At 45.3% G+C, this 26,616-nt stretch overlaps 1 protein-coding gene across 1 annotated transcript in view; it reads right to left on the reverse strand.

The window, feature by feature from the left end:
* Positions 1-26,616, reverse strand: part of VWA8 (von Willebrand factor A domain containing 8) — a 668,510-nt gene that overhangs the window by 256,091 nt on the left and 385,803 nt on the right. Inside the window, exon 25 of the mRNA XM_082247613.1 lies at positions 8,346-8,465. Coding sequence (XP_082103739.1) covers positions 8,346-8,465 — 120 coding nt within the window. The remainder of the gene's footprint in view (positions 1-8,345; positions 8,466-26,616) is intronic.

Here is a 26,616-nt window from a genome sequence, read left to right on the forward strand (position 1 = left end):
CTTCACAACAACTCCGTGACTGTTCTTGAATGGCCCAGCCAGAGCCCTGACTTAAACCCAATCGAGCATCTCTGGAGAGACCTAAAAATGGCTGTCCACCAACGTTTACCATCCAACCTGACAGAACTGGAGAGGATCTGCAAGGAGGAATGGCAGAGGATCCCCAAATCCAGGTGTGAAAGACTTGTTGCATCTTTCCCAAAAAGACTCCTGGCTGTATTAGATCAAAAGGGGGCTTCTACTAAATACTGAGCAAAGGGTCTGAATACTTAGGACCATGTGATATTTCAGTTTTTCTTTTTTAATAAATCTGCAACAATGTCAACAATTCTGTGTTTTTCTGTCAGTATGGGGTGCTATGTGTACATTCATGAGGAAGAAGAATGAACTTAAATGATTTTAGCAAATGGCTGCAATATAACAAAGAGTGAAAAATTTAAGGGGGTCTGAATACTTTCCGTACCCACTGTACAAGACACTTGCCAGCGACAAAAAATAACAAAGTAAAAAACTTTTTTTTTTTGTGTCCCCCAGTCGCAACAGCGCCCCTCAGTGTTACCTGCCTTTTTGGACCCCACAGAGAGAGAGAGAGAGAGAGAGAGAGAGAGAGAGAGAGACCCCAAGGCTCATCCCTGATGCACAAAAGTTTTCATCAGCTTGCTCAGTGCTGTCCTGTTACAGACAGGAAGTCTTTGGCCCTATTTCCTGGGTAAAGGAGGCGTCTCCGCCCCTTAACACGCCTACCAGCACCTCCCCCTGGCTCCATGAGGTGTTTGGTCACCTCAAACATGGCCGCCCCCATGTTGGAGACACGAGGCTACGCCAATATGGCGGCCTCGTGTGCTCTGCAAGAAAATGGCGGCGGCCTGTTAGGATAGCGGCGGCTTAGCAGCGGCCTGCGGGATGCTGTATACGGCCTAGCGGCCTGTGGGAGTGCATCGCCCCCCCAAACTTCACCCTGGATGGTGATCAGCCTGGCTGGCGGTACCGGACTCTGGTGGGCCGCATGCGGTCCGTGCCTGCCCTTGCTGGAGGAATGCGATCTGGACTGCAGTTATACATGCATAGACATCGCCCTGGGAACACCTCTGACAGGTAGGATACCTTATGCTACCACAGTAATATTCTAGTACTGCCACTGACTTCAGTCATCTTTACAGTTTTGAAATGACATTAAATTGTCAGCTCCCAAACCAAGCCTCCTGGTTACTTGTTCACAAAAATCACACTCAAATAGGGGGATCTGTGACATGTTATAGGATAGAGGGGAGACCCATCCTTACCATTTCAGAGAGGGGCCCGCGTTCACCACAAAACCCGTCAGGGGGAAAAGGGGGAACATACTACTCACCAGGCGGGCGCCAACTCCTGACAGTACCCCTCTCCACCGGGGTGGGAGGGCTGTCGACCAATACGGACGCCGTGACTCATGGTCATCGGCGTTTCAGCGAGACGTTTAACTCGCAGGGTCAGTCCCCATCCAGTGGGACTATGTCGCGGCCGACTCAGCGCGGAGCTATGGCCTGCACGCGCTCGTAGGCTTAACTGGGGTGACCACTGGATCTCAACATCCAGCCCGTCGCCCAGTTCCAGCTTTCTTGCTTGAAGATCTCACAGGAACACTGGAGAAAAAAAGCTGTCTAAAAATCTTCTAAGAAAAAAATCCTGCCAGGACGGAAGATCCCAGCAAGGTATCTAGGTCCTTACTCCTAACTAGACAGAAACAAACTGATTTGCTGTAGCAGGAAGTGAGAGGATATACCCTCTGGGACTGCCCCTAGGGTGTGGCCAGAACGTTTTCTTTCCTGTCTAGTCCTACTCCTGTAGAGGGCAGCATAACCCGAGTTGTTATTAATCAACGAGGACTACGTCTGTCAATGAGCGACAGAGAAATATATATATATATATCAAAATTATGTAAAGGTGCAAACTCAATAAAGTGACAGTATGCACAAAATAATTGAACCAATGGATACAATAAAGTGACCTGAGCAATTAAATTAAATGAAGTGACTAGGTGTCTAGTCGGCAGACAAATATAGTTCATATAGCCGGTAAGGACAAAATAAAGTGGCTAAGTGGCAAAATAGTAATCCGATAAAGTTGCTAAGTGGCGTAATTAGTCCATAAAAGGGTAAAGGTGACAAAACTCTTCGTATAAAAATACTGGAGGTGACCCCGTGGTGGGTAATAAGGTGAGGTGCTCGGTGACCTTTAGGGTAGGTAACCAACTCACCGGAAATACCCACCCCACACAGGGGTAAAGAGCGGGTATAGTAATAAAGGATATTATCCCTCTGATGGATCCTGGTCCCCTCTGGTGGTCCTTGGGTGAGGATGTATCAGGAACGCCATGTAGGGCTCCGGAGTAAGCAGAGGTTCCTATAGGAAAGCCTGGGTCCTTAAGGGGTCCGCACTCACATGGGGTATATGCTCCAGTATCAGCCAATCGTAGTGGGACAAGGTGTGGGCAGGTAGATCATGTAGGAAAGAAAAGGCTAATAGTGTAATACTGTATATAAAAGCCTTTATTCATATAAAAGTATACAGATGGGTACTCACAATCATTCACATTTTATATGAATAAAGGCTTTTATATACAGTATTACACTATTCGCTTTTTCTTGCCCTACATGATCTACCTGCCCACACCTTGTCCCGCTACGATTGGCTGATACTGGAGTTTTGTCACCTTTACCCTTTATTACGCCACTTAGCCACTTTATCTGATTACTATTTTGCCACTTAGCCACTTTATTTTGTCCTTACCGGCTATATGAACTATATTTGTCTGCCGACACCTAGTCACTTCATTTAATTTAATTGCTTATATGCACAGGTCACTTTATTGTATCCATTGGTTCAATTATTTTGTGCATACTGTCACTTTAGTGAGTACTTTGCACCTTTACTGCTCTTTACTAATTTTGATATATAAATATATTTTTTGTATGCACTTGGTCACTTTTATCAATTGATTTAATATTTGCCACCATTTATTCATTTATTGCACTTATATTTCACCACATATCATAATTTTAGCCCATTGTATTTTTATTCATTGTGTTATTTATTGCTCATATTTGTGCATTTATATATTTTTATCTTAATAGCCATTGTACACATTTTCTTGTTAATTTATCATGACCTACACTACTTTACATTTCCAGTAGACAGCGCCATTCCCTTATCTTCACCTTTATATTTTGATATAGTCTTTGGCTATATTATAGGGAGGCTGCAGCCTACTTACACATCCATACAACATATTCCTTAGCGCAGAGTCCATCACCTTCAGGGAAAAAAAATGTCACTGGTCTACACCTGATTGTAACGCTCCTGCGTTTTTATATGGTGTGGATTTTCAGCTGCAGAAATAGTTCCACGTCAGCAGTCATGTAAGAGATATGCTGAGATACCATTCCCAACCTCAATGACTCATCATGTGTGGAAGGTCTTATTTCAGCCAGTAAATACACACAATTAGCAAGCTGGTTCTTAGAGTGACTTTATGCATGTGGTAACACAATGATGAAGGTTTAGGGATAGGTTGAGTGGAGGTGGTAGGTGATAGACACTTGAAGGTGAGACAGTAGCAGATGGATGCAGGAAGGTTTAGCAATGTTGTATGGTAGCAGATGATAGAATAGCAGGTGGACATACAAAAGAGATCAACCCAGTGCAGAAAAGTAGCAGTAGTCTCAAGAGCTAGCAATCTAGTTTATGCAGATGTGATAAACAGTCTCTACTATGCAGAGCTAGATAGTGTAAGCTTAGTATAAGTTTATAGAGAATTCCCCTGCGGGGTACTTAGCACTATTAGCGATACAGCCGAAGGGTGGTTCAGGAGAGGCGGATGATCCAGTAGCGGGATACAGGGATCAGCGCAGCGAGGTTCCGTCAGCGAAGTAAGCTTGCAAGCATGGAAGCTTCAAGCAAGGTTAGCATCCAGATAAGGGTGTTTGAACGAACACATGTGAGTGAGAACCGACGCCTTAAATAGCCATCTAGTCCGGCGCTGAGTGATGACAGCTCCAGTCTTAAAGGTGTATGCGCACCTTTCCAAAAGTAAATGGTAGGGCGCATACACTTGTGGAAAGTGTAATTTAGGGTACCAAAGGTACCGGAACATTACACTGATAAACCATTCCTGTTTTGGAGGTCATCTCATTGCTGCCCAACTAGTGCACCTGTTGTTAACTTCATTAACACCAAAGCAGCAAAAAATTGATTAACAACCCCCTCTGCTACTTAATTAACCAGATCAATACCTCAGGAGTTTAATTAGCTTGATGCTATACTCTGAATAAAGAGTGTCCCTTTATTTATTTTGAGCAGTGTGTGTGTGTATATATATATATATATATATATATACACTGCTAACGAAAATTTTTTGATCAGAGTATAGCATTAAGTCAAATAAACTCCTGGGACATTGATCTAGTAAGTTAAGTAGCAGAGGGGGTTGTTAATTAGTTTCAGCTGCTTTGGTGTTAATAAAATTAACAACGGGTGCACTGGATGGGCAACAATGAGATGACCTCCAAAACAGGAATGGTTTTACAGGTGGAGGCCACTGACATTTTTTTCCCCTACTCATCTTTTCTGACTGTTTTTCACTAGTTTTGGATTTGGTTAGAGTCATTGTCACTACTGGTAGCATGAGACGATGCCTGGACCCTGTAGAGGTTGCAACTCCTCCAGGATGGCACATCAATAGGTGCCATTGCCAGAAGGTTTGCTGTGCCTCCCAGCACAGTCTCAAGAGCATAGAGAAGATTCCAGGAGACAGGCAGTTACTCTAGCCACTTTAGCTCCGGCCACTGTGCTGCTACTGCGGCACAGTGGCTCGTTATCGTCCAGGGACGTAGACCTACATCGCTGGACTCCTTCCCCTGGAGGCGCGCTCCCGCTGTTTTCATTCACAGCGGGAGTCGGGCCAGGGGAGGAGCGCCGGCGCTCTTCCCCGATCATCTGGGAATCTAGTTTGGAGATCCGCCCGCTTGTGTAAACAGAGCGGGCGGATCTCCTCAGTGACAGATCGGAGTGTTCAGCATAGCTGAACATCCAATCTGTCCCTGGCTCACTTAGTCACCTCCCCCCACACACGTTAGTAAGCACCAGGCATACATTAACCCCTCCCTCTCCAATAAAGTTAACCCCTTCCCTGCCAGTGTCATTTTTACAGTAACAGTGCATATATATAGCACTGATTACTGCAGTAATGTCACTGGTACCCCCAAAAGTGTCAAAAATGTCAGTCAAGGGTCCGATCTGTCCGCCGCAATGTCGCAGTCCCGCAAAAAAAATCGCAGATCGCCGCCATTACTCGTTAAAAAAAAAAAACACCAAAAATGACAGAAATCTTTCCCTTAGTTAGTAAATGCAATAACTTTTGCGCAAACCAATCAAAATATGCTTATTGTGATTTTTTTTACCAAACATAGGTAGCAGAAAACAAATTGGCCAAAAATTTAAAAAAAAATTAGATTTTTACATATTTTTTGGGAGGAATTTCATATAAAATTTTTTTAAAAATATTGTTATTTTTTCAAAATAAACGCTCTTTTTTTGTTTATAGCGCAAAAAGTAAAAATCGCACAGGTGATCAAATACCACCAAAAGAAAGCTCTGTTTGTGGGGAAAAAAAAGGACGTAAATTTGGGTACGGCGTCGCACGACCGTGCAATTGTCAGTTAAAGTCGCACAGCGCCGAATCACAAAAAGTGGCCTGGACGTAAGACAGCAAAATCCTCCGGTGGTAAAGTGGCTAGGATAGTTAGACAGGGCCAAGAAGGTCCTTAACCCATCAGAAGGACAGTATGTGCTCCATTGGAGGAACAAGATGAGAACTGCCAGAGCTCTACATTATTACCTCAAGCAGGTCACTGGTGTGAATGTCTCTTACCAAGCAATCAGAAATAGAAAAAATCTGAAACTTCATGCGGCCTGACATCATCTAGTGGGTCCTGTGCTCACTGCCAGGCACCATGGAGCTCGACTGGCACTTGCCACTGAACACCAGAATTAGCAGGTCCACCACTGGCCCGCTGTGCGATTCACAGAGGAGAGCAGGTTCACCCTGAGCACATGTGACAGACGTGAAAGGGTCTGCAGAAGCCATGGAGTACATTATGCGGCCTGTAACATCGTTCAGCATGACCGGTTTGGTGGTGGGTCAGTGATGGTCTAGGGAGGCATATCCATGGAAGGACGCACAGACCTCTACAGGCTAGACAATGGCACCCTAACTGCCATTAGGTATCGGGATGAAATCCTTGGACCCATTGTCAGATAGTACGCTAGTGCAGTGGGTCCTGGGTTCCTCCTGGTGCATGACAATGCCTGAACTCATGTGGCGAGAGTATCCAGCTAGTTCCTGGAGGATGAAGGAATTGATACCATTGAATGGCCCCACGCTATCTTGACCTTAATCCAATAGAACACCTTTGGGACATTATGTTTCAGTACACTCGATACTGCCAGGTTGCACCTCAGTCTGTTCAGGAGCTCAGTGATGCCCTGGTCCAGATCTGGGTGGAAATACCCCAAAACATAATTCCTCATCTCATTAGGAGCATGCCCCGATGTTGTCAGATATGCATACAAGCACCTGAAGCCATACAAACTACTGAGTACTATTTTGAGTTGCTGCAATGAAATTTTACCAAAATGGACTAGCCTGCTGCATCATTTTTTCACTATGATTTTCGAGGTGTCCATCAAACAATGTGGCATCCTTTAGTTCCTAAAGATAGCTATGTGTGGAGCTGCGCTAATCCAAACAAGTGGTGTCTTCAAAATATGCAGTGAATAAATGTTACAATCAAACCCTGTGAAACCAAATGTGAAAATCCAAACAATAGTTTATATTCATATATACTCAGTACATAGATGTGGATAATTAGCATAAGACATAGTGCACTAAAGTGATAAAAGTGGGCAGTGCATGATTAATTTAAAATAAAACAAAAAGTTGATTCTTCTTATGAAAAGTCTATTAACGTGAGTAGTGTAAAAAACACACAGGTAGTAGTGAACACTCAAAGGCGTAGACAGTGGGCAAATATATATATATATATATATATATATATATATATATATATATATATATAACTCCAGCAACTGGTGGTGAGATAAAAAATAGGATTACTCTTCTGGGTGTACTACACCTTTACCTTACTGCTGTAAGGAAACAGCCTGAAGTAAATCAATGACAGTCCAGAAGTACATTCTGGGTGAGATGTAGAACGTCCTAAAGACTCCGATTCAAGCAGAGCACAAACAGAAAACTCCGTATAGCGTAGTATTTAAACGATTTATTTGGACAAAAAAATCTAGTAACTCATATTTAAGTAGAATAAGGTCAGCAGAAGTGTCCGTGTTAAAGTTTCTGTATATCCCGAGCAGTTCGCCGGCCGCACTTCCGGGTTTGCCTATCATCTGACGTCCCGACGCGTATTGTCACGGTCACGTGACTTCCCCACCCCTGAGGAAGTCATGTAACCGTGATGATACGCATTGGGTCGTCAGGTAATAGGCAAACCCGGAAGTGCGGCTGGCGGACTGCTCTGGGTATACAGACACTTTAACACAGGCGCTTCTGCAGACCTTATTCTACTTAATTGTGGGTTACTATATTTTTTTGTAAAAAAAAAATCGTTTAAATACTACAATGTACGGAGTCTTCTGTTTGTGCTCTGCTTGAATTGGAGTCTTTAGGACATTTGAGTGTTCACCACTACCTGTGTGTTTTTTTTATACTACTCACGTTAATGGACTATTCATAAGAAGAATCAACTTGTTTTTGTTATATTTTAAATTAATCATGCACTACCCACTTTTATCACTTTAGTGCACTATGTCTTATGCCTATTATCCACACCTATGTATTGAGTATATATGAATATACACTATTGTTTGGATTTTCACATTTTGTTTCACAGGTTTTGATTGTAACATTTATTCACAGTATATTTTGAAGACACCATTTGTTTGGATTAGTGCAGCTCCACACATATTTATCTTTCGTTTTTTTTTGGTAAAGCTGAATAAGCAGTTGCAGCTTCCCTTTTGTTTGCTTATTGTTTCATCTGATAGCACATGGGTTTCCCTTTGTTTTATCCTTTAGTTCCTAACATATTACCCAGTCCATATCAGTAAAGATACCCAGCATGATATTTTCCCTTTAATGATAGTGTTCCTTTAATTTTTTTGAGCAGCGCATATAGATATATATAAATTATAGTTTAAAAACAAATTCTCTATGGTCTTAGTCACCATATTCCAATTTTAAATGTTTATACAAACCTGCATAATATTCATTTTGTGAAGCATTAACTTACCCAAAGCACCAAAAAAATCATTTCCCAGAAAAGGGAACCCAGGTCTGTTAGCTAGCACAATCATTCTGAAATCAGGATGAATAGGGATTACATTATCTCTTCCTTTCCGTTCTAATGGATCTGGAAAATATATAAAAGATTTGTGGTTATACAGGCTTAGTGACTGTAATTGATGTAAAAGTTAAAGTAGATGTAAACACATACACCAAAATCTAAAAAAATATTGAATGTGTTATTTTAATTTGAAAAGTAATTTTAAATCTTTTAAAATGAGGAGCTTTTGTTAAAATAATACCTGTTGATTCTGCCACAAAGGTCCTTAAACAAGCGTGGCAATGCTCTGTCACTGAGAGTCGACAAAAAGGCTGCTGCACGCTGGATAGATCTCAAGCATCCATGTTATTTGCAGAAACTGTCCTCAGACATGGCAATGGCAGTACATGCCCTAAAACCACCCTTCTTACATGTTTAAAAAAATCATTAACCAGTTGCCAAACGCCCAACATACATATACTGCGGGGCAGCTACTTCTACAGGCGAAATCACGCACCGGCATGCCTTCACCAACCAGCTCCTGCTGTAATAGAACACAGCGGGAAGAATCAGCAGGTCTGACAGACCCCATGTCCATCAGGACCCGCTGATCCTTCCGACAGAGGCAGAACGGTGGTCTGCCCATGTAAACAAGGCAGATCGCCATTCTGTGACAAGGGAAGACAAGAATCCTGTGTTTCTGCTGAGCAGGAACACGGAACTTTGTCTTCCCACAGTACAAGCACCACAACACAGTTTGAAAGCACTCCCTAGGGACACATTAACCCTCTTGATTGCCCTTGATGTTAATCCCTTCCCTGCCAGTGTCAGTACAGTGACAGTCCATATATTTTAGCACTGATCGCAGTATTGGTGTCACTGGTCCCAAAAAGTGTCACTTAGTGTCTGATTTGTCTCCTGCAATGTCGTAGTCCTGCTGTCAGTCACTGATTGCCACCATTACTAGTAAAAATAAATAAAAATTCCATAAAAATATCTCTTAGTTTGTAGGCGCTATAACTTTTGCACAAACCAATCAATATACGCTAATTGGGATTTTTTTTTCTTACCAAAACATGTAGTAGAATTGGCCTAAACTGATGAAGGAAACTGGATTTTTGTCTTACCGTAAAATCCTTTTCTCTGATGTTCATTGACGGACACAGCTTCTTATCTTCTTTGACCCTGGGGTTATGCTGCTCTTCATAGGAGTAGTACACTAGGCGGAAACAGGCGCCTATAGGGCAGTCCTGGGGGTATACTCCCACTTCCTGCTATAGGACTTCCATTTTGTAACAAGCAGTGTCAGAAGAATACATAACCCAACTCAACAGAGGGGTGGGTGCTGTGTCCGTCAATGAACATGAGAAAAAAGGATTTTATGGTAAGACAAATATCTAGTTTTCTCTTTCGTTCATTGACAGACACAGCTCCATGTCTTCTTTGACAGGAGCCTCTGCAATAGCAGCCTGCAAAACTTTGCGACATAATGCAGCATCCGCAGATGCGAGTACATCCATCTTGTAAAACTTTGTGAATGTATGCACAGACGACCATGTGGCCACCTTGCACACCTGGACCACTGATGCTTGATGACGGAAAGCCCAGGAGGCACTAAGCGCCCTTGTAGAATGTGCCTTAACAGGAAAAGGAGGAACCTGACCCCTGGTGGAATAGGCCTGTAAGGACAAACAAGGAATCCGATTTCCGAATCGACTCAGTCGCCGACAGGTACACCCTGCGTGCCCGCACTACATCCAAGGAATGTAAAGCAATTTCTTTAGGACGTTTCAGCTTAAGGCACAAGGAAGGCAACTCAATGTTTTTATACAAGTGGAAACCTAGGCAACCTTAGGAAGGAACGACTGACAGGGACGGAGCACCACTTTGTCCCGGTGAACCACCAGAAAAGGTGACCGACAGGAAAACGCAGCCAGCTCCGACACCCTGTGTGCAGCATTAATAGCCACCAAGAAGGCCACCTTCTCTGACAGAGTAAGCAGAGAAGGTTCACAAATATTTTCAAAAGAACCGACAGTAGCAGATTGAGATCCCACGGGGGTACGGGGACCTTATCAGAGGGGCCAAGTGGCGAACCCCCCCGAATGAAAATGTGAAGCAAAGAATTTGTAGCCAACGGCTGTTGGAAAAAAATTGCCAAGGCAGAAATCTGGCCCTTGATGGTGCCCAGAGCCAAACTCGGATCTACACTCTGATCCAGAAACTCCAGCAGACGGGACACCAAAAAGGAACGGGGAGAAACCCCTCGAGACTCACACCAAGAAATGTACGCCCTCCAAACTCGATGATAAATCTTCCTAGAAGTATATTTTCTAGCTTTTAAAAGTGTAGGAATCACTGAATCTGACAATCCCCTATCCTTCAGTACCAGGCTTTCAAAAAGCCAGGCCGTTAAAGCCAGCGACTGTAAAGCAGGATGTAAGATGATCGGCCCTTGAGACAAAAGATCTTCTCTAAGAGGGAGTCTCCAAGTAGCATCGGCTACCAGCCTTATGAGGCCTGAGTACCAAGACCGACATGGCCAGTCTGGAGCCACCAGAATGACTGGAATCCCTTCTGCATCGATTCTGCACAGAAGTCTTGGCAGAAGCTGTAGTGGAGGAAAAGCCTAAATCAGACCATACTGACCCCAAGGGGTCACCAGAGAATTGGAGGCGTCGGCCAAAGGATCCTGAGATCTTGCCACAAACCTCTGAACCTTCCAGTTGAGACGAGAGGCTAACAGGTCCATATTGCGAGTCCCCCACCAGAGACACAAACACTTGCGGGTGAAGAAACCATTCGCCCATTTCCAACGCCTGTCGACTGAGGTAGTCTGCCTGCCAATTTTCCACCCCTTGAATGTGCACAATTGTTCTGCCCACCTTAGAATGCCGGCTACTTCTCTTGCCCAGGGTCTCTCGGAATCTCGCACAAAGTTACGGTGGATTTTGACCCCTTGACCTGTGAGCCTGTGGGGTGAAAAGACCGTTTGTGAGCCGAGAGGAAGAACTACATTTACGACAAGGTTCTTTGCTCTTGGCAACCTGTGGAAGCTCTTACCTCCCAAAAGACCTTTAATGATCTCTTCCATAGAAGCCCCAAACAGGCGCTTTCTTACAAAAGGGAGATCAGTGTACACCTTTTTGGAAACCTGGTCCGCACATCAGTATTTTAGCCAAATCATGCGGCGAAGGATCAGGGGTGTCACAGACACTCTGCAGGCTAAAGGGGCCGCATCTAGAGAGGCATCACAGATATACTGTAACCCCTGTATAAACTGCTCCGCCAGCTCAGGAGGATGTTGACCCACTTCCAAATCCTGGCGCAGAAGCTTTTCCCATTCCATTAAGGTCTGGGAGACCAAGGTGATGGCAAACACCGGCCTCAAAATTTAACCTGCCACGGTGAAAAGGTAACGGACCAGATCCTCAGCCCTCTTGTCCACAGGGTCTTTAAAAGACCGGGAATCCTCCACCGGAAGAAGTGTGGCTTTATTCAATCTGGAAACCTGAGAATCCACCACCAGTGGAACTGTCAGTTTATTGAAAAGGGGCTCTTCAAAAGGGTACCTCCTAGCAAAACGCTTAGGTATACCAACCATGCCTTTCGGGGATCCTCAATGACTTGCGACAATCTCATCGAAATAGGCAGAAAAGGGGAACACCTTAGTCACTTTGGATGTTCTGCGGGTACCAAATTGCACCGACGCAGCCTTAGCTGCATCCTCCAATTTCAAAGCTTCCCGCACAGATACAATCAGTGCCTCCACAATCGCCTTTTCACACGAGGCTGTAGTGGAAGAGGATTGATCCTCACTGCCAGAGCACTCAGGGTGCGTGGATGCAGACCCGGTGGGCCAAATCACCCTCAGAATCTGAGGAGGCAGAGGATACAGGTGAAGGCAGGGGGCGCTTTTTGCTAGGCTGCATTTGAAAGGCCATGTCAACTTTGGACACTAGTGACTGCAGGACCGCCGTCATGGCCGCCAGGGCAGACTGAGACCCAGAGGCTCCCACAGCTCCCGAGAGTGGGTCCGGTGGTGACACATGCTCCAGGAACTCCATTTTTAATCTGGGGACCGCACGCAATATGTGAAAAAAATTGCTAAAATAATCCTCCCCACCGATGCAGCAGTTGTACTACAGGTCCCAGCGCACCAACGGCGCTGCTATAGCAGAAAGAGGGAGCTGCACCCCACAGGGACTCACCACCACCAACTTGGGAAAGGACCCAGAGCTCCTTGCTGCTTGCCATGCGGCGATCAGAGAGAAAGAGGATGCGCTGTCACTAACAATAAAGGCCCGTCGCATCACCGCTCCACTGACTACGTGAAAATGTCCGCCGCATCGAGGGTAATGGGAAATTCCAAAAACATGGCTGCAGGACTACACAAACATGGCCGCTGAAGCTTCAGCACAGCCATCAACAGAAAAATGGGGGAGCAGCTTGATACCCAGGAGCCCCGACGGCCCTTCAGGTACCAGGTACAAGAGGGGGCCCTAACAGGGACCACCACCCAGACATTTTCCACATAAAAATTATATTGTGAGCCGCTGGCGGTGCGCTCCCTCCCCCCCTCCAGCTCAGCATCGCATGACACCCCATACCTGAAGGTAGCCTGGCTGCCCCAGAGAGGGGGGACTAAGGGGGGTAGGTGAGGGTAACATGTGGAGGGAGACCCCATCAGTGAGGGGGGAGAAGGAAGGGCACATAGGGGGCCTACCAACCCGAGGAAAGGCCCCGCATCCATCCCAACATTTCCCCAGAGGAGAGGGGGGACACTATTCACCACACCTGGGAACCAAGCAAGCACCACTCCTAGTAGTCCACCACACTATCTTGGAATATGGGTGCTTCGGGCCCGAGGCACGCTGCGACTCAGGTCTTGACCAGGGCTATGAGTCCTTGCAAGGTGTTTCACTCGCCGGCCAGCCCCCGTCCAGTGGAGCTATGTCGTAGCCAACCTAGTGTGGAGCTAAAGTCAGGTTGCGCTCGCTGGCCAGACTGGGAAGACTGTAAGGATCTAGGATATCCAGTGTGTCGCCCAGTCCGGCAGTTGACTGTAGTTCTCACAGGAACTGAATTGATTGTAGTTCTCACAGGAACAGAAAATAGGTTCAGTTTAAAAAGTAAAAAATGCCAGGACCAGAGATCCTGGCAAGGAACTAGGTCCTTACTCCTGACCTGGCAGAAAAAAACTGAAGTCCTATATCAGGAAGTGGGAGTATACCCCCTAGGACTGCCCAATAGGCGTAGTCAAAGTTGTTTCCGCCTAGTGTCCTACTCCTATGGAGAGCAGCATAACTCCAGGGTCAAAGAAGATATGGAGCTGTGTCCATCAATGAACAAAAGAGAAATTCGATTTTTACATTTTTATTGGGTGTGTTTGAAAGGAGAAAGTAAAAAATATTGTTTTTCTTTTTTTCAAAATTGTCGGCCTTGTTTTGTTTATAGTGCAAAAAAAAAAAAAAAAAAGAAGAACCGCAGAGGAGATCAAATACCACCAAAAGAAAAATGGATTTTTGTAAGAACTTACCGTAAAATCCTTTTCTCTTAAGCTCATTGACAGACGTAGTCTTCTTGATTCTCAAGAGCTGGGTTATGTTGTCTCCGCAGGAGTAGGACTAGGCAGAATGACAAAACGTTCTGGCTCCACCCTAGGGGCAGTCCCTGAGGGTATATCCTCCCTCTCTCTGCTACAGGGAATCAGTTCTGTTTAAAGCAGTACAGAGAATTTAACCCAACCCAACTCAATGATAGAGGGGCGGGTACTACGTCTGTCAATGAGCTTAAGAGAAAAGGATTTTACGGTAAGTTCTTACAAAAATCCATTTTTCTCTATCGCTCATTGACAGACGTAGTCTTCTTGATTCTCAAGAGCTGGGACATCCAGAAGCAGTGCCACAAATGAGGGGTGGGATTGACAAAATCAAATCCAATCTAGAAGGCCCAACCGGTGCCAAACTAGAAGTTTTAAAGGCTCATTATAAACAAAGAATGAGGCTAAAGAAAAAATTTTCCAACGGAAAAAAACCCTCGAGGTAGACCACTGGTCTCCTCAAATTGCGGCCTGCAAAACCTTGCGGCCAAATGAGGCATCAGACGATGCCATTACATCAACTTTATAATGTTTAGAGAAGGTATGCACCGACGACCAGGTAGCCGCCTTGCACACCTGGACCACTGACGCCTGATGGCGAAAGGCCCATGACGCACTAAGTGCCCGAGTGGAGTGCGCCTTAACAGGGAACGGGGGCTCCCGACCCTTAATAGAATAAGCCTGCACTACCGTCTGTCTGATCCATCTGGAAATGGTCGCGGCAGATGCAGGCAACCCCTTTTTGGGTCCATCTGGGATCACAAAAAGTGAATCCGTCTTGCGAAACGAGTCTGTCGTTTTCAAGTATACCCTGATCGCCCGGACCACATCCAAGGAGTGCAAAGCAAATTCCCGAGGATGACTGGGCTTAGGACACAGGGAAGGTAATACAATTTCTTCATTCAGATGAAATTCTGAAACCACTTTTGGTAGGAAGGATGGATTCGGACGAAGAACCACCTTATCTCTATGAACCACCAGATATGGTGAACGACAAGATAATGCGGCCAGTTCTGACACCCTGCGTGCAGAAGTAATAGCCACCAAGAAGGCCACCTTCTGGGACAACGTGGGTAGAGGAATCTCCCTAATATCTTCAAAGGGAGGTTTCTGAAGAACCGACAACACTAAATTAAGATCCCAGGGGGGTAACGGCGCGTGCACTGGCGGAGCCAGATGTCGCACCCCCTGGATGAAATTCCGCACCAAGGAATGAGTAGCCAAAGGCTTCTGAAAGAAGATGGCTAATGCTGAGACCTGACCCTTGATAGTACTCAAGGCCAGTTTCTGCTCAACCCCTTGTTGCAGAAAAGCCAATATTCGACTAATCGAATAAGACCGAGGACGGAACCCCAAAGGTTCACACCATGCAATGTAGGACTTCCATGTGCGATGATAAATCTTTCTGGAAGTCGCTTTCCTTGCTTCAACTAGAGTAGGAATAACTGAAGCTGACAAACCTTTGTCCTTCAGCACCTGGGTCTCAATAGCCAGGCCGTTAAAGCCAGCGATCGTAAAGCAGGATGGAAGATCGGTCCCTGAGACAGTAGATCCTCCCTGAGAGGAAGTCTCCATGGGACGTCCGCCACCAGTCTGACCATGTCGGCGTACCAAGCTCGACGAGGCCAGTCCGGAGCTACCAGGATTACTGGGATTCCTTCCTCCTCTACCCTGCGAAGAAGTCTTGGCAGTAACGCGAGAGGAGGGAAGGCATATATTAGCTGGTATTGCCCCCACGGGGCGATCAGTGCGTCTGCGGTTTCTGCTAGAGGATCGCGGGAGCGAGCCACGAATCTCTGAACTTTCCTGTTGAATCGTGATGCCAACAGATCCACATCCGGGGTGCCCCACCGTAGGCACAACTGGTGGAAAACGTCTGGATGGAGGGACCATTCCCCCTGATCCAGGGTCTGACGGCTGAGATAATCTGCCTGCCAATTCTCCACCCCCGGAATGAACACCGCAGAGATTGCTGGAACAAATCGTTCCGCCCAGCGAAGAATGCAAGCCACTTCTTTGGCCGCTCGGACACTCTTGGTGCCCCCCTGATGATTGACATAAGCCACGGCCGTGGCATTGTCCGACTGGATCCGAACCGGGCTGCCCTGGAGCTGCTCGGTCCAGTGAATCAGACAAAGTCTGATCGCTCTCAGTTCCAATACATTTATCGGTAACCTGGATTCTTCCGGGGACCAAAGTCCCTGGACAGATAACTGACCAAGAATTCCTCCCCATCCGGATAGACTGGCATCCATGGTCACTATCGTCCAATATATTGGCAGAAATGACTTTCCCTGGCTGAGCATTGGAGACCGAAGCCACCAAAGCAGAGACTCTCTGGTCTGTTTGCTCAATCGTATCTGATTGTCCAGGGATTCCGGATTCCGATTCCATCTGAGAAGAATCTCTTGCTGAAGAATTCGGGTATGGGACTGGGCAAATGGGACTGCTTCGAATGAAGCCACCATCAACCCCAGAACCCTCATGCAAGTCCGAAGGGAAGACCAGTTGTTGGACAGTAACAACTGGACTGCTGATTGAATCTTTCGGAGTTTCCCTACCGGAAGAAAAACTCTTGTCCTGACTGTGTCTAGAATTAGACCCAGATATTCGAGCCTCTGGGTGGGAACCAGAAATGACTTTTGCTGGTTCACCAGCCACCCGAATTCCTGTAAAGAAATCATAGTAATTTCTATGTTTTGTAGCAAGGTCTGAGGAGACTCTGCATGAAGCAGAAGATCGTCTAGGTAACCTAGAATCGATATACCTCTTTGGCGCAGAAGTGCCAACATTGGGGCCAACACCTTTGTGAAGACCCGCGGAGCCGTGGCGAGACCGAAAGGTAACGCCACAAACTGATAGTGGTTCTCCTCTACGGAAAAGCGTAGAAAACGCTGATGTCCTGCGAAAATGGGAATGTGAAGATAGGCGTCCTTGATGTCTATGGACGCTAGGACATCCCCTGGATGCAGGAAGGCTGCTACCGTGCGAATGGACTCCATTCTGAATCTTCTTATGTTGACGAAAGAATTGAGTGCTCTTAAGTCCAGAATTGGACGCACTTTGCCCTCTTTCCTGGGTATTGTTAACAGGTTTGAATAAAACCCTTGAAACCGTTCTGTCCAAGGAACGTGGACTACCACTCCTTGTTGTAGTAAATCTGTGACTGCTCTCCGCAGATCTTCTAGACGATCCGGAGATAGTCGGATATTGGAAGGGAAGAATCGCGCCGGTGGGAGAGATCGAAACTCGATCTTGTACCCTGACTTTATGACTTCGCAAACCCATTTGTCCGGGATTCTGGAAAGCCATGGATCCGGGAACCGGCGAAGACGTCCCCCCCACCCCAGTTATGGGTGGGGGCGCACCTTCAGGCTTTGGATGGTTTACCTTCAGGTCTGGAGGGGGCGGGCTTTTGCTTGCCCGACCAACGACCCCTGACGCCTCCTGCAGGAGCTTTGGAGGACTTAGTTTTTTCACCCGCTGGACGAAAAAACCTCTTGTGAGCAGAAAAAGAAGGCCCTCGTCTTTGACGAGTTCCTCTACCTTTAAAATTTTGCGGTAAAAAGGTGCTTTTTCCACCGGTGAGATCCTTAATGATCTCATCTAAGTTGGCTCCAAATAGACGCTCTCCTAAAAAGGGGATATTAGCCAATGCTTTTTTGGAACCTTGGTCGGCTAACCAACCTTTTAGCCACAGTGTACGCCTGAGAACCACTGCTGAGACTGATGCTCGCGCCATTAATGGAGTGGCGTCTAACGCCGCATCACATACAAACTGTAACCCCTGTATCATTTGTTCCAACAAATCTGATACCGCCTGAGGGACTTCTTCTAAGTCCCGGCGTAACCACTTGGTCCATTCAGTTACAGCCTGCGAAACCAGACCAATAGCAATTATTGGCCTGAAAGCTGATCCAATCACGGAAAACATGGTGCGAGACATAGCTTCTATCTTGCGATCCACTGGATCTTTAAAAGACGGAGCGTCTTCTAAAGGAATAACCGTGGCTTTATTCAATCTAGCAATAGGTGAATCCACCACAGGTGGTTCTGTCCATTTCTTAATAAGGGTTTCCTCAAACGGATAACGCCTGTCAATGCGTTTAGAAATATTAAAAGTGCGTTTTGGCAGACGCCATTCTTCATCGATTGGATTGCCAAAACATTTGGGCAATGGAAAAACCTTTGCCACTTTGATGCGCTTTTTAGTCCCAAAAGGGATCTCAGTTTCAGCTATTTCTGATGGAATACCCTGTAACCTTAAAGTCTCTTGAACAGATACAATGAGTGCGTTTACCAACGCTTCCTCTCGGGCTATGGCGGATGCCGAAACATCCTCCTCACTGTCTGAAGAGACAGGACCCGAGACACCAATACCAGATGAAGTACCTGCAACTGCAGAAATAGGCTCAGAGTCTGAATCCGAGGTTTCAGATAATAAGGGGTTAGGCGGGGGTCGCTTTCTTGCGCCCTGTCCCTGACAAGCCACTTCCACCCGGGACACAAAAGTTTCCATAATAGCTGACAAAGATTCAATTGTCAATGGGGTGCTGGAGGATCCCGCAGACCCCTCGAGGGGATCCGGAGGAGATACATGAGTGGCAGGGTCCATGTTAATACAGGACACCTTTGCCAGCAAAAACAAAAAAACTTTCTTTTTTTTTTTTTTTTTTTGTGTGTCTCCCCCTAGCGCAATAGCGCCCCTCAGAGTACCTGCTTCTCGATCCCAGAGAGAGAGAGAGGGACCCCCAAGGCTCACCAACCGATGCAGTGCAGTTTCCAACAAACTGCAGCCAGCGTCTGTCTTACACAGACTGGAAGGAGCTGTTTGCTTTTTCCCGGGCAGAAGGCGTGGCTCCGCCCCCTGTGTACGCCTTCCGGCGTTCCCAGCCCTCCACGAGGAAGCTGGGCTCACAAAACATGGCCGCCCCCATAGAAGAGACATAAGACTCCAAAAACATGGCGGCCGGCGTGACCTGAGGACATACATGCATTCGGTCTACGGAAAAATGGCGGCGGACCGCCGATATCGTCTTCCCAGCACATCCACCTGCACTCTGCTAAGAGGTGACATATGGATCTACAGAGATACACTGCACATAAGGTAGGATTATACCTCCTATGTCTGCTGTAATGTTACAGTCTGCTGGGTAGAGTGTTAGCTCTTGAACCAAGTCCACTTCCCACAAACACATGCTGTATTACAAGGGGGACTTGTAAGTATCAGATATATACTGACCATATATGGAGGGGCCCATAATATATACTGCCTCATAATGAGGAAAAAAGGGAACGTTTACTCACCATACCGAACCGACAGGCACCCTCTCTTCACAATACCCTCTCCACCGGGGTGGGGGTTTGTGGACGCCTCGACTCTCTGGTACCTGGCGTCCAAGCGAGCTTTTAACTCGCAAAGTCAGTCCCTTTACTGGGACTCCGTCGCGGCCGACTCAGCGCACTGGTCTGCACGCGCTCTTAGGCAGAAACCGGGGTGACCACTGGATCTCAACATCCAGCCCGTCGCCCGGCCCCGCATACTTACTTGAATATGTCGCGGCCGACCAAGCGCAATGCCATGGTCTGCGCGCGCTCGTAGGCCGGCTGGGGTGACCACAAGTGTCGCCCAGTCCGGCATTTTTGCTTGAAGATCTCACAGGAAAAAAACACTGGAGAAAACTACCTAAAAAATGTCTTTTTCTTAAAGAAAAAAAGTCTTGCCAGGACCAAAAGATCCCAGCAAGGAACTTAGGTCCTTACTCCTGACTAGACAGAAAAAAACTGATTCCCTGTAGCAGAGAGAGGGAGGATATACCCTCAGGGACTGCCCCTAGGGTGGAGCCAGAACGTTTTGTCATTCTGCCTAGTCCTACTCCTGCGGAGACAACATAACCCAGCTCTTGAGAATCAAGAAGACTACGTCTGTCAATGAGCGATAGAGAAAGCTCTATTTATGGGGAAAAAAGGACATTATTTTATTTGGGTTCAGTGTTGCACAAACGCACAACTGTCAGTTAAAGTAACTCAGTGCCAGATCATAAAAAATGACCTGGATATGAAGAGGGGTAAATCTTCCGGAGCAGAAGTTGTTAACAAAAACATTGCTTACTCATAGAGATCTCATTAATTAAGCCTTGATTGAGTGAAATTCATTAAATTTTTCTTCTGCTCCAATTTAGAGCACAGCAGCCTTTTTTTTTTCCACTCTCAGTTAGAGAGTATGGATGGCTCAGCTTGCTTCCTGCACCAGCAGCTCAGGTGGTGGAGGGGAGCTGTAGCTTTGAGAAGAGAGTCCTTTTAATCTAACACTGTCACTATCTCCAGTTCCTCTCTTGTGTTGTCACCCCGTCAAATGCACTTCCAGTGGAGTTTATAAGCAGCCCTGCTGACACACATTGCACAGGCATTTGATGCTGTTATCACTCTCAGTAGCCCACCATGATAAATGACCTAAAGAACTAGGTGTCCCACAAGTCAAGACCTGCTGCATGATAGTAAATGGTAATCTCCTGCCATGAGAAATGACCTGCTGGAATAAAAATGGTTTGTTAATGCCTCCAAATTGCTGTCCTGCTTTCCTACCTCCCACATGCACTTCTAATGGAGATTTTAAGTGCCCATACTAAAATTCATTACACAGGCATGGTCCACCATTGTCACTTTTAGGAAGCCCGCCCTGAGATGCAGCAATTACTGGAGTAAATTAATGTACATAATTAGTGGCTGCAATGAGGCATGCTGAAATCATGTGATTTCATAAATAAAAAAAAGGCAATAATTTATTCTTAGTGCATTAGCAAACAAACTACAAATGATCCAGTAAGGGTTTACATCTACTTTAAACACAAACAAACCCTTAGGAGGAACACTGAAATGCAATAATTATCCGCATATATACTGGCCCCTTTCCTTGCTGTGCTACCTGTACAGTTTTTAGAGAAGTCCCACTCTTTATTCAGCGGTTCTTATTATTATTATTATTATACAGGATTTATATAGCGCCAACAGTTTGCGCAGCGCTTTACAATGTGAGGAAGACAATACAGTTACAGTACAATTCAATACAGGAGGAATCAGAGGGCCCTGCTCGTTAGAGCTTACAATCTAGAAGACTGTATTTAAATAGGGTAAATGATTTATGCAGCCAATTAAAAGTTAGAAAATCAAAAACTAATAAACATGTAACAAAAACAAAAAGGTGGGATGCCTTGCCAGACCACAGTATACAGAGAAGCAGCAAGCTGCAATCATAAAACACACTTTTGTGTACAATAACACTGCATGAATCCACTCTACCAGCTGGATGCTATAGAAGCTATGTTATTTTAAAATAATTACTCTACTAAATAAAAAGCCATAGTTTTGACTTTAAAGCATACATTATGGGTTCTGTTTGATGACTCTGATGCTCCTTGTATAAGCATGCCCCTTTAAAGGGAAACAAAAACGCTTTGCACTGCATTCAGTAAACCAGTAGCAATGTTTAACCACTTCCATACAGAGCAGTTTGACACCCTTCCTGCCCAGACCAATTTTCAGCTTTCAGCACTCTCACACTTTGAATGACAATTGCTCAGTCATGCTACACTGTAACCAAACAAAATTTGTATCATTTTTTTCACACAAATAGAGCTTTCTTTTGGTGGTATTTAATCACAACTGGGGTTTTTTTTTTCGTGATATATGCAAAAAAAGAGCAAAAATTTTGAAAAAAAAACACTTTTTTAGTTTCAATTATGAAATTTTGCAAAAAATTAATTTTTCTTCATACATTTGGGCCAAAATGTATACTGCTACATGTCTCTGGTAAAATTAACCCAAATTAGTGTATATTATTTAGTCTGTGTGAAAGTTATTGAGTCTAGAAGCTATGGTACCAATTACTGAAAATTGATCACACCAGATGTACTGACTGCCTATCTCCTTTCTTGAGGCCCTGAAATGTCAGGACAGTACAAATACCCCCCAAATGACCCCTTTTTGTAAAGTAGACAGTCCAAGGTATTTAGTAAGAGGCATGGTGGGTTTTTTGAAGTTGTAATTTTTTCCCACAATTCTTGGGAAAATGAAGAAAAAAAAATTTTTTTCTTTTTTTTCCCACAAAGTTGTCAATTTATAAGCTATTTCTAACACATAGCATGTACACAGCAAAAATTACACCCAAAAATACATTCTGCTACTCCTTCCGAGTATGGCGATACCACATGTGTGAGACTTTTACACAGCCTGGCCACAAAAAGATACTCCACGTCCAAGAAGCACCTTCAGGCGTTCTAGGAGCATAAATACACATAAAACTTTCTTACTACCTATCACACTTTTCAAGGCCCTAGAGCACCAATACAATGGAAAAGTCCACAAAATGACCCCATTTTGGAAAGCAAACACTCCAACGTATATTCTATGAGGCATTATGGGTCCTTTGAACATGTCATTTTTTTCCACAGGTTTTTGGAAAATGTGGGAAAAAAATGAAAACTTTTTTTTTTTACACAAAGTTGTCAATTTATAGGATATTCCTAACACATAGCATGTACACAGCAAAAATGACACCCCAAAATTCATTCTGCCACTCCTCCTGAGTATGGCAATACCACATGTGTGAGACTTTTTCACAGCCTAGCCATATAGAGGGGCCCAACATCCAAGGAGCATCATCATGCATCCTAGCCACTTGCCTAGGCCTATTTTTGACATTTGGTGTTTACAAGCTAAAATCAGTTGTTTTGCTAGAAAACTGCTTAGAACCCCCAAACATTATATATTTTTTTTAGCAGAGACCCTAGAGATTAAAATGGAGATTATTGCAATATTTTTTATCACACCGTATTTGCGCAGCGGTCTTCCAAACGCAATTTTTTTGGAAAAAATTCACTTTTTTTAATTAAAAAATAAGAAACCAGTAAAGTTAGCCCAATTTTTTTCCATAATGTGAAAGATAATGTTACGCCGAGTAAATAGATACCCAACATGTCATGTTTCAAAATTGCGCACGCTCACGGAATGGCGACAAACTTTGGTACTTAAAAATCCCCATAGGTGACAATTTAAAAATTTCTACAGGTTGCCATCTTTGAGTTACAGAGGAGGGCTAGGGCTCAAATTATTCCCCTTGCTCTAACGATCGCGGCGATACCTCACATGTGTGGTTTGAACACCGTTTACATATGTGGGCGGGGTTTCCGTATGCGTCGCTTCTGCGCGCGAGCTAACGGGGACAGGGTGCATTAATTTTTTTTTTTTTTTACTATTTATTTTATTTATTATTTTTTATTTTTACACCGTTTAACAAAAAAAAAAAAAAAAAAGGATCATTTTTATTTCTATTACAAGAAATGTAAACATTACTTGTAATAGAAAAAGGCACGACAGGACCTCTTTTTTGTGAGATCTGGGGTCAAAAAGTCCTCAGATCTCACAAGTACACTAAAAGATAGAAAAAAAAAAAAAATTATTATATAAAATGAAAAAAAAAAAAAAAAGGACCTTTAAACCGGTTGCTAGGCAACAACATTTTCCGTAGCTCCGGTCCTCCAAGACCATAGAGTCAAGTGAGGGCAAGCTTGCCCTCACTCGACATCCTGTCTGTGAGGATCCGGGACCGGATAGTTTTCCCTACTGTCGGCGGGTCCGGTAAGCGGGGAAAAGGACCGGACGCGGCGGGAGGGGGGGGGGGGCACCTCTTCCGCCATCCCAGAAGGGTGATCCCACGGCGAATCCGCCGCTGGGACCACCCTTATCGGAAAGCCAACCTTCCACCGTTTAAAAAAATACCAGGGTTATGGCAGCTATCTGCTGCCATAACACCGGTATTTAGGTTTAAACGGAGGACGCATATAAACCTTTTTGGACTTGGACATGGTGGCTGTATGAAGGGTGACAGGTACTCGGGTACTTTGTTGGGCAGGTGACAGGTACTCTGGTACTGATGAGCAGGTGGCAGGTACTCGGGTACTCCGATAGGCAGGTGACAGGTACTCGGGTACTCTGATGGGCAGGTGACAGGCAGGTGATAGGTACTGATGAGTAGTACTGATACTGATAGGTGATACTGATATGTGATAGGTACTGATGAGTACTGATGAGTAGTGATGGGTACTGATGAGCAGGCGGCAAGTACTCGGGTACTTCAGGCGTCAGGTACTCTGATGAGCAGGTGGAAGGTACTCGGGTACTCTGATGGGTAGGTGACAGGTACTCAGGTACTCTGATGACGGGTACTCCGTTGACAGGTACTCAAAGTACCCGAGAATCCGTCATCAGAGTACCCGAGTACCTGTCATCAGAGTACCCGAGTACCCGTCATCAGAGTACCCGAGTACCCGTCATCAGAGTACCCGAGTACCCGTCATCAGAGTACCTGCGTACCCGTCATCAGAGTACCCAAGTACCTGTCATCAGAGTACCCAAGTACCTGTCATCAGAGTACCCGGGTACCTGTCATCAGAGTACCCGAGTACCCGTCATCAGAGTACCCGAGTACCCATCATCAGAGTACCCGAGTAACCGTCATCAGAGTACCCGAGTACCTGTCATCAGAGTACCCGAGTACCCGTCATCAGAGTACCCGAGTACCCGTCATCAGAGTACCCGAGTACCTGTCATCAGAGTACCCGAGTACCTGTCATCAGAGTACCCGAGTACCTGTCATCAGAGTACCCAAGTACCTGTCATCAGAGTACCCGAGTACCTGTCATCAGAGTACCCGAGTACCTGTCATCAGAGTACCCGAGTACCTGTCATCAGAGTACCCGAGTACCTGTCATCAGAGTATCCGTCATCAGAGTACCCGAGTACCTGTCATCAGAGTACCCGAGTACCTGTCATCAGAGTACCCGGGTACCTGTCATCAGAGTACCCGAGTACCTGTCATCAGAGTACCCGGGTACCTGTCATCAGAGTACCCGAGTACCTGTCATCAGAGTACCCGAGTACCTGTCATCAGAGTACCCAAGTACCTGTCATCAGAGTACCCGAGTACCTGTCATCAGAGTACCTGAATACCTGTCACCAGCCCATCAGAGTACCCGAGTACCTGTCATCAGAGTACCTGATGGGCTGGTGACAGGTACTCGGGTACTTTGATGGGCTAGTGACAGGTGCTCTTTATTGGGGGGGGGCAATCAGTGTGTTTGGGGTGCACTGTACTTGGTATCTAGCTGTTACCACACTCTCTTCCTCACACAGGATCAGTGTGTGAGGAGGAGAACACGGTGACAGCTAGTTACCGTGTTCTCTGTTGACATTTGTGACCGGCTGTGATTGGACACAGCCGGTCACGTGGTAAAGAGCCAATTTCATTGGCTCTTTACCTAGATCAGGGATCGACTCTGTCCGAGGGACGAGCCTCGTCCCCGATCGCTGCTCTGCGCGCCCCCGGGGGCGCGCATTGCAGAGAGAACGAGCGGCTCGTGCTGGAGCCGCTCATGTGATCGGCTGTGATTGACACAGCCGATCACGTGGTAAACAGCCAATTTCTATTGGCTGTTTACCTTGATCAGGGATGGGCTATGTCCGAGGGACGAGCCTCACCCCCGATCACTGCGCTGCGCGCCCCCGGGGGCGCGCAGTAGCAGCTAGAGCGGGCGGACGTCATATGACGCCCGCCCGGATCCGTACAACCACCATGCCGACGTCATATTACTATGACTCGGTATGGAAGTGGTTAAAACATTTTAAATAACATACAGGTATCATTATAAAAGATAAGGAATTAGTATTGAGAACAGATTATTTCTGTTTACAAACACCATTTTTGAAACATTTATTCTTTTTAAGAAATGATATCAATTTCAGTCCTGACTTGAACTGTCTTTAGAACATGATTAAGATTTGATCTTCCAGAATTTTACTTAGCACCTGTTAACAGATTATTAGTATCTCAGCGAGTCACCAAATTCCACCTTTTTTCACTGCTACATGCTCTGACCACTGCCAGCACAGACAATCTCACACACTTAATTAAAAGAACTCTTACTATTGCAGAGAAATCCTGGGATTTCACACTAATTCCAGAATACTCTACCAGGATTACTGTTTAAAAGCTGAAGTCTGTGTAAAGACTAAAGAATGTTTCTATGAAAAACACACATCATGGTAACTGTGACAGTATGTCCAAGGCAGAAAGAAAAGGACTGGAAGTAAAACTTTGGTTAGTGGTACAAAGAGATGTTCGCTTACATTTAGTAATCATCTAGTAAAGTTTCCCAACAGTCATCCTGATATACCACAAATAATAAGAGGATTATTAACTGATATCTGAATTTATTTAATACTTAACATTGGTGTACAGCACACATACCAGAGGTTTGAAACAAGCCCATGCACTGTTGCATATACAGATAAAAAATCAGTCCAAAGAATAGGAGTTTGTATGTCGTTATGATGACCTTGAAGTGGTTAAATGGATGTGGAATATAGGTATGCACACATTATACAATCCTGTAAAAATGGAAAAAAAAAAAAAAAACTCCAATTCTAAACAAACCTTTTTAGTTTTAGACAGAATGGGAGAGGGGTAATAACGGCATTAAGGTTTTTTTTTTTTTTTTGTCATCTCTATCCCTGTTGGGGAGAATTCCTGTTTGCATGTTTGCATTGCTTGAGGACAAAAGGAAACAGAAACACAAGATG

Source organism: Pelophylax lessonae (assembly GCF_965119305.1).
Source record: "Pelophylax lessonae genome assembly, chromosome: 2".
In the NCBI taxonomy this organism is placed as follows: Eukaryota; Metazoa; Chordata; class Amphibia; order Anura; family Ranidae; genus Pelophylax; species Pelophylax lessonae.